The 8,858-nt window shown below is 31.7% G+C and overlaps 2 protein-coding genes across 2 annotated transcripts; one reads left to right on the top strand and one right to left on the bottom strand.

Moving 5' to 3' along the window:
* Positions 1-2,718: 2,718 nt before the first annotated feature.
* LOC107951201 (uncharacterized) lies at positions 2,719-5,401 on the top strand. The gene is made up of 4 exons (XM_016886154.2): positions 2,719-3,285; positions 4,735-4,838; positions 4,951-5,005; positions 5,075-5,401. Exons 1-4 carry the CDS (start codon positions 3,098-3,100, stop codon positions 5,160-5,162), a joined length of 435 nt encoding a protein of 144 aa, XP_016741643.1. The 5' UTR covers positions 2,719-3,097; the 3' UTR covers positions 5,163-5,401.
* Positions 5,402-6,461: 1,060 nt separating this feature from the next.
* LOC107952540 (basic leucine zipper 43) lies at positions 6,462-7,246 on the bottom strand. Its single transcript, XM_016887775.2, has one exon. It carries the CDS (start codon positions 7,232-7,234, stop codon positions 6,662-6,664), a length of 573 nt encoding a protein of 190 aa, XP_016743264.1. The 5' UTR covers positions 7,235-7,246; the 3' UTR covers positions 6,462-6,661.
* Between the last annotated feature and the right edge of the window lie 1,612 nt (positions 7,247-8,858).

The raw sequence follows: 8,858 nt of genomic DNA, 5'->3' as shown, positions 1-8,858 counted from the left end.
TCCATGGTAGAACCAAACACTTCAACATTAAATTGCATATGGTAAGGGAGATGGAACAAGCTCGAGAAATAGAGCTAGTTCATTGCAATTCAGAGGACCAAGTTGCTGATATTTTCACAAAGGCCCTAAGTACTTCAAGGTTCATTAAGTTAAGGAAAGAACTTGGAGTTAGCAGCATGGAGACCAATGAGGAGTGTTAGAATGTGGCCCTCCATGTAGCTCATGCACCAGCCAACAGAAACAAGCAGAGCAGGCCAAAACCAGAAGCTGCCGAGCCACTGTGCTGAAACTGTTTATTTTGTTTCTTTTGTAACCATAGTTTATGTAATGTGTTCTAGTTTATTTTAAACTAAGTTTAGTTTGAATTTGATGGAATTTGATGATGTAGGAGCTGATGACCAACTATACTTAAGTGTACAAGCTTAGTTTTGTAAGTTCCAATGTATTAGTGGTAGTTGGTATAGATTAGTTGACTTTATGCTGATTTTTGACAAGCAAAAAGCTTGGTTTTATGTATTGGCATTATGCCATTTTTTCAGTTAATGAAAAATCATTGAATTTCATTCAACTTATGCTCCATTTTCTTTACTTTCGTTTTTCTGTTCTTGTTGAAACTCTGTCTTTGTTTCTTCCACAAGCCACGAGGCTTGCTGCACAAGCTTCCTGTTTTGCTTGCTGCTTTGCTTCAAGATCCAACAACTATGGGGTTAATGAGCCTAGGAAGTTGGAAATCGTATTTTTTGTACTACCTCGTGGAAAGGCCAGAGGTTCTCTGTTTGAGAGGACTAGAGGACCTACATTATTGATATCAATCATTTTTTTGGGGAAGATGTACAACTAGTTAAGTGATATGATTGGTAATGGAAGGGGTACATTCTTACCCCAATACATTTTAGAACTAAGTTTTCACTTTCCTTTTCATCCTTGGTTTGTGGAAGTTTTACGCTCATTCAACATAGCACCAAGCCAACTAGGGGGTCTTAGTTTCAATTGGTGGCTTTCTCTTGGACTATTGTATCCGAGGGGAAAATTCATGCATTGTTTTATGTGCAATTGTCACACAAGCCAGTTCAAGAAGGGTTGTGTTTCTTTCAACAGCATAGGGGCATAGGAGCCCCTACCATTGGCAAACCCAACAACTAGCATTAGGATAAGGATTGTTATATCTTCATGAAGGATCAACTTGGTTCCGTCCTTTTTCCGCTAACCTGGTAGGAGTCTTTAACTCCTTGAAACTTTTTAGGAAACCCATCTTTGAAGATTACCTTGCTAAAACATCAATCGTTACAAATTTAGCTCATGTCTTTCTGTTAAAGGAGTTATTAATCAAGTTTAACAATATCACGGTTCAATGCTTAGAAAGAAAAGACCTAAATAGTGTGACCCTTGATGATGCTGAGAACTTTAGGGATTATATAGACATAAAGACATGGCCTTTACAAGATGGAAGAGGCCGCTGCTCTAAAAAGGAAAGCTTCTTAGAAGCAAAGGAGAAGTATTAGCATTGTTCAACGCACTCCATCTAAGTAGAAAATGGCAAAGCCTTTTATGCTAAAAGTATTGCATAAGCTAAACCCATTTTCCTTATGAGGCCTCTCTTTTAAGTAGGAAGATGTTTTATTCCATTAGATAGATAATTATATAGTGAGAAACTAGTCTTGTCATATCCGAAAGTGGTTTGGGTCCTACTAGTGTTTGTGATGGAAGTCTTAAAGGGTTAGGCGTTTGGGTGCACAATTACTTTGTCAAATTCTTTTCATTCTCACTAACTTTGTTTTGTTTTATTATGTTGCAGGAATGGCGTTGCATAGGTTTAACTGGCATCAAAACTTGGCACAGGCAGATGATGAAGTGACCTAAATGACGCGCCCGAGTGGGTTGAAATTTATAAAATTAATTTCATTGAAGTTGTCAATTTTAAAATTTAGAGTTTAAATTTAAAATTTTTAAATAAGATTTATACATTTTTAGGTCGAGATATCTTTTAAATGATGAAAGAATATCTTTTAATTTTAAAATATATTTCAAATCACTTTTTATTTTTTATTTTTTAGTTTTGGAGTTCAAGATAGGATATTTAGTGAAATTGTGCAAACGACAAATTCTAGACATGTTTACTACTAGAATTATTAGTTTTAGACTTTATTTAGCTATTAAATCATATTTAATTCAATACTAAGATTTAAAATCAATTATATATAAGTCTAATAATATATTTATGATGTCTTATATGTGTACAAGTGTGTGTAATATTATAGTTTATAGCCACTAGGGGTGGAGTAATAAAAAAATTTTCTGACTCGAAATTAAATTGTAATTTTATTATTTTAATCAAATCTTTCTTCTTAAGACTACTTTCTTCTTCCCTTTGAAGAGTCAACAAGTCTTTATCGTTCTTTCCCATGGAAAGCTTATTCTTATTCCTCTCCTCCTCTTCTTCCCTATTGATCAAAAGCTATGGTTAACTCAGCTCTGACCGAGACTATAGTTCCCCTAGGAATGCACCTCGAATTATCCCATTGAGTTGTGAGTTCGTTTTTTATAGTTTTTAAATAATTAAATTAAATTTTTATCATTTTTAAAAAGTAAAAATATAATTTTATTATTAAATTAAAAATTTTAAAATCAATTTTTTCCCTAAAGGAGTTCTTTCTTAAGGGAATAATTTTTTTACTTCAAATCTTCAATAATTGTTGACAACGTTGTATTTATAACTTTGACTTAATTCTTGTGGAAGGATTGATTAAAAACCATTACTTTTATCGGTGTTTGTTCATCAAAAGAGGTTAACTTGAAATTTATTGACTTTAATTTTTATTCCTAATTTTCAGATTTTATTTATTAAAAATAAAAAAATTTAGACCATTAAAACAAAAATAAGCTAAGGAGGCTATTTTTACAGTTTATCTAAAAATTTTACTGAAATATGTACCAAAAAAGTGTTATTGAAACCGGCTTGTCGGACGACGGTGACCCAATTGAATTCTAAGGGGTTTTTTTTTCTTCAAACCGAACCCTATTTCTTGTGAGGAAGGAGATTTGTCAGTCGAGAGTAGAGACTCGATAGAAACTCAGCAAAAGAGAAGCCCAAATCTCTATGGCGATGGCGAGTCTACCATCTTCTCCACCTGCACCATCACCTCCTTCAATCTCCGCTTCCCATTTTGAGTCCTCCGTCACTCTTGCCACCGCTCTTCTACCACCGCAGGCTCAGTTTGTTGCTACCGGCGAAAATGGAACGCTCAATGTCGATGACCAAAAGCCTCAAATTGCTAATCATTTTGCGTAAGTTGGTTTTTTCTACTCTTTTTTAACTTTCAAATTTTAGATATAATTCCATTGAGCACCCTTCTTCCTTGGAGCCACTTGAAAGTAATTGCTTAATATCTCTTTAAAGCATGTGACGTTGATTTAACCCAGTTCTGCACAGTAATTTCATGTTTAAAGGAATGATTGTGAAGGAAAAAGCATAAACTTTAGGCTAGTTATTAGCTGTTATCGACCAATAGCACCCTGTTTATTTGAACTGTTTTTTAACCCTCAAATAATATATATACACACACACATACTTATAAAGGTAAAAGTCTAATCAAGAATTTTAGTTTTTGTAAACCAGAGGAAAAAATATCATGGTTTTGGTTCATTTTTGCAATAATAGCTTGATCCACAGTCGGCTTAATGGCATTTTATACATTTCGGATCTGTTTACATACTTCCGGAGGATGTTGTATAATACTGTAGTCATTAGAAGAACAGCATTCTTGGATGATTATTCGGTAATCCATTAGTATGGGAGAAGAACTTCCTAAAACAGTTGGCATAGCTGTTTCTCTGCAGTTTTATGACTCTTTGTGAAACGAAAAGCTTACTGTCTTATTTGGAAAATAGTGGTCTAAAATGGTTTTCTATTTTATATGTTATAGTTTCTAACTTTCTAATATAATTATTTTGATCCTGTCCTTTGTTTCTGGATCATGTGTTTTAAATGGAAAAGCGTTTGTTCTCACTTTCAGGAAAAGCTAATTGGAATGGTTATGCATCTCTCGTATTGTTATTTCATTAGCTTTCTGCCCTTGCTTAAACAAGGTTTTAATTTGTATGTAGAATAGATTGTTAGTTTTAATCTGAAAGTCTTGAGAAGTCATTTAAGGGTATTATTTGTTTAAATTATGTTATTCTGTTATTGACATTCTTGGTAGATGACAGACAAGTGGACAATAAATTGCTGATCATTTTAGTCTTTTGGGTTTTGGTTATTTTGTTCTATGACTTTGTTGATACTTCCGACTCCTTATGTTTTCTGAAGTATCCATGTCCAGCACTGCATCCAACACTTGTTCATATATAGATATGGGGATACGATCTTCCAATGCATCCTCCAAGTACATTAAAAAACTTGAAAACCATTGAACATATCCATGTCACACATACCTGTATCCAACTCGAGTGTAGTTCTTTGAATTGCTTAGCATTTATTGACATGTCTAGTCACCAACGATTGCATGACATTGAGCAACTATGAGTTTATGAGGGTGGTATGGGTAAATAACCATCTTTAAACTAATGAATCATTACTTTCTCACTATTTTTAACTTGATCATTTCTCCCCCAAAGCACACCATTGTTCATATATAAATAACTCAATTCATGAAGTGCACGGTTAAAGAGTGATCCTATTTTGAGCTTGGGATATCACAGTGATCCTATCACTTGATGTGCTCCTATTTTGGTTAGGGTTCTTGATAATCCAGAAAACATTGAGAAGTACAAGAAATTTGAGGCTGACTACACCCGTCGGTTGATGGCAAAATATTTCTCTAAGAAGAACTTTTACGGAGGTATGCATTGCTGCTCCTATTTTGTTTGGCTTTGAACTTTACATAATATATTTACCCATCCCGAATGTCTGACGAGAAGTTGAAAGCAGTTCATAACGTTTTGTTCTTTCAGGCAACGTTTTTGATGAGAAAACAACAATAGATAGTGAGACCATATTATCAAGCAGGTACGATCAAATTTCTTTCAACATGAATAGCATAGAAAAATGGCTGGTGCTGAACAACTTTGTCTATAGGTGGCCTTGCACTAGATCATTTGCAGATCTGATGAATGCATTCAAGGATCCGAACAATGGTGGTTCAAATGCCGAGGCCTTGAAATAACATCTCAAACGGGAAACTCCCACTTAAGAAGAATAGCTGATATCACAATTGATGGCATTCTCTGAAATATGCTATCATATGCAAAAAAGGCATTATGTAGACCGCAAACTCTTTTTGAAGTAATAGAGCAGAAATTTTTTACAATTTGTCAATGTTTTGTTAACAAATTTCTTTTATTTTCAATTCCTATGTAACAAATAGCATAAATTATGTTAATACATCAAGCAATTATTTCTGGAGACGGATTTGGCGAAAGGATTGGATTCTCTGCTCATTTTGATTGGGTCAGATCTTGTGGTAATTCATGATTCTTACCTGACTCACTAAATCACTATTTAATATTAAAAATAAAAATATCTTTATTTAAATTTACTTTATAAAACTATTCATATAAACAAAAATCAAGCTTTTGGTGAGGGTTATAAAAAAATTCTCCTAGCATTTCGTTTGAATAAATAATTTTTTAAGAAAAATTTAGGTTAATGAAATTTAATAAGTTTAAAAATAGTGATAAAAAAATAATGATATTAAAAATAAATAATATAAAAATATGCAATACGAGGTTTGTAAAAGTATGTAAATGTTTTTAATAATATAAAATATAAAAATATACATCGAAATTAAATAAAAATTGCTCCACTTTAAAGTTAATGTTTTTTTTAATTGTGAGACTACATATTTTAAAAGAAAAGAATTTTGAAAATCGATGAAATTTTAGTTACTCAAAGCTCCTTTAAAAATTTCATAAAATTTTAAAATTTTGCTAAAAATAAAATTTTCTTCTAAATCTCTCATCCAAAAGATTTAAAATTTCTGTCATTGTCATTTTCCAAAAGATCTCATTGGCATCAATAGACACTTCTATGCTATAAGATTTGACTTAAAAATACAATGATGGTTTTAATTATAGTAGAATTTTATGTTCGGAAAATATTTCAGTATATGTCCATTCAGAACCCAAAAGAACAAGGACACAACCTCCAAAAAACACAAACAACATGTATGTTTTGTACGAAAGTAACTTAAGGCAAATGTTCCATCGACCTTTAAACATCTAATTAATTCATCACGGAACAAACCCGTAAAACTTGATTAAAATCCCATGTAGCTTTAAGGATGGGAATGAATAGTGCTGATTTTTTTTCTTTTAAAAAAATAATGCTGATTTGGATGTTTGCAAATGCCTGGATTTTGGCTGATGTTCAGGTATTGAACATTCAAACTGCTTTAATGGAGTTTAATCCTGATGAATACTGTAAAGTTCGACATATGCCATCTGAAAAGTTCATTACACGTATATTTGATATACATATATGTGTGTGTGTCTTATTCATGTAATCCATTGAAGCCTGTAACGATTTATTTACATAAAGTTACATTAACAAAAGCACCAACCCAGAGCCATAGGACTGCTCCAAAACTAGTTCATCATCCATTTTAACCTCACAAGTTGTTATATGTATATGTATAAACACACCCCAGTTTAGATGTTAGCATCTCTAAGAAGCTGATTTAGGTTTCATGGAGGAGGAATCATCCGAATTCCTGAGAGGTGCAAACACGTCAGAAAGCACCATATGAAGAGTAGAAACTTTCTCTTTGAGCTGAGCATTTTCTTGGAGGATCTCATGATTGTTTTCCAACAGATTGATCAACTTTTGCGAAAGCTGACCATTAATTGTTTGAAGTTGATTAACCTGTGATTGAAGCTCTTCGATTTGCTGCTTCTTTCTCATCCTGGATCTCCTTGCAGATTCCCTGTTGGATATCATTCTCCTCAGCCTCTTTTCATCCACCACAATGCTTGCTTGACACACTCTGCCCTCATCTTCATTGCTGGGGTTGGGTGAGAAAAGATGGATTTGAGTGTTGGGTGATAATCTGTGGGAGAAAATACCTGAATCGGGATGTTGAGAAGATGACGAGTTTCCATCCCAGGACTCCATGTTTATGTGAGTTGCAGAGGTTGTTAATGCTTTCTGTGAAGGACAGAAAGCAAACAAGCTTTGAATCAGGCTTCTATGACCATGGGGTTGAGGATCACGATCAACATCAAATCCAGGCACTTCCATTTGGATTCAATATTTAAGGTGGCTGAGAGAAAGAAATTTGAAGATGGATTCAAGGTTTTATAGTCGAGGATTAGCAAACTAACGGGATTTCTTGTTGTGCAAGCATTATTTTTTTATTCCATTTCCGGCAATCACATCAAACTTCAATTAATATTAAAATCAAGTGAGGTCGAATCCAAATGTTTAATTATTTATTTTCTCCATTTATAAAACTCTGAGCAAACAAACAAGCATTACTTTACTCCTTTTTAATCCATGTTTTGTTGAGAAAATCAAGCTACCTTTCATTGTCTTATAATACATTAATGATGCTTATAGGGTTGGTTGGCATATTAGAATTTAAAGTATTATATTTCATTTGTTGCTATTCTTCCCTTTGGATAAATCTGTATTCTAAATAATTAAGGTAATAATAGAAATATGAACAATATGAAGACAAAATAAAATCATTTATATAATTTATAAATTTATGAAACACGTGAATGTTATCTTTTTTTAAATTAAAATATTATCTATTCAAATAATTAATTGACAAAGAAATTAAACAAAAATTCTTATATATATATATACAGTAATAATACATTAAAAATATAATAATTTAATTTATGCTTATGATATATTAGATTCATTCATAATTTATTAACTAATTAAAATAGCTAATTGTGAATAAAAAAAGTGTAAATTTTACTTAATATAAAATATATAATTTTTTTAATAAATAAAAAAATTCATATAAAAATCATCAAATTAATCATATATATAATTATGATGAGTCATAATTTTAATACCGAAATATATAATTTTTTAACAAAAAAAAAACCTTAACTTAGGAATAAGTGAAGAACTGCACATGTTTTTTCGAAATCCAGGAAAGAAAGATACACTTTGGGTTGACGTATAGTGCGACTTGTCAAATATATTGGGTCATATGGGATTCTCCCGTTCTCTCGCTCGATCGAGATATCCTCTGTTTCGCCCAAAAAATATTGATTGAATTATCAAAAATTTGTAGCATGAAGTCTAATGAAGTGCAATTAGAAATTCATTTCATTTTTTTTTGGTATCCAAATTAATATTTTCAATTAAAATAATTTATGGATGACTTGGTTGGACTGAAAAAATGAAAGCATCTAGGCTCCGTTTAGAAAGATTCAAATCGCTATCCAGAGATAGATGTATGGATTAAAAAGTTAATCTTTAAGGCCATTACTCGTTACATATTTAGTATTAAAAAAATACTTTATATTAGTAGTAGATTACTAAAAAAAATTATTTTTAACTCAAGAGTTTTTGTTATCTTCAATATACAAGGGTGTAGTGAATTGATGTTTTAAAAAATTAGAAAAATAAATTCAAAAAAATGAACACAAAAATTTATTGCGGATTAGTTTTAAATACTTACCTCTACTACTTTAGCTTATCACAATTAATTTTTTTTCTACTGATTGGTACATTTTGAGGACAATGTATAATCTTTACATAATCTCTTATCTTTTAACTTGGTAAGATAGCGTCACTTCTCAAAAATTGAGAATTAAAATTAATAAAGAATAAAAATATAAGGATTTGCTCTCACTAAAACAAACAAGCTCTGTAAAGAATGAAATATAAATAAACCCACAAG

The sequence above is a fragment of the Gossypium hirsutum genome, chromosome A12 (genome assembly GCF_007990345.1).
Source record: "Gossypium hirsutum isolate 1008001.06 chromosome A12, Gossypium_hirsutum_v2.1, whole genome shotgun sequence".
NCBI classification, from domain to species: domain Eukaryota; kingdom Viridiplantae; phylum Streptophyta; class Magnoliopsida; order Malvales; family Malvaceae; genus Gossypium; species Gossypium hirsutum.
Note: the sequence above shows the minus strand (reverse complement) of the source record. Positions and strands in the feature narration are given on the sequence as shown.

Coding starts and splice junctions, on each gene's coding strand:
- LOC107951201 (XM_016886154.2), top strand. CDS start 3,098: ATGGCGATGGCGAGTCTACCATCTTCTCCACCTGCACCATCACCTCCT. Junction 4,839..4,950: donor TAAGAAGAACTTTTACGGAG/GTATGCATTGCT, acceptor TTGTTCTTTCAG/GCAACGTTTTTGATGAGAAA. Junction 5,006..5,074: donor GAGACCATATTATCAAGCAG/GTACGATCAAAT, acceptor CTTTGTCTATAG/GTGGCCTTGCACTAGATCAT.
- LOC107952540 (XM_016887775.2), bottom strand. CDS start 7,234: ATGGAAGTGCCTGGATTTGATGTTGATCGTGATCCTCAACCCCATGGT.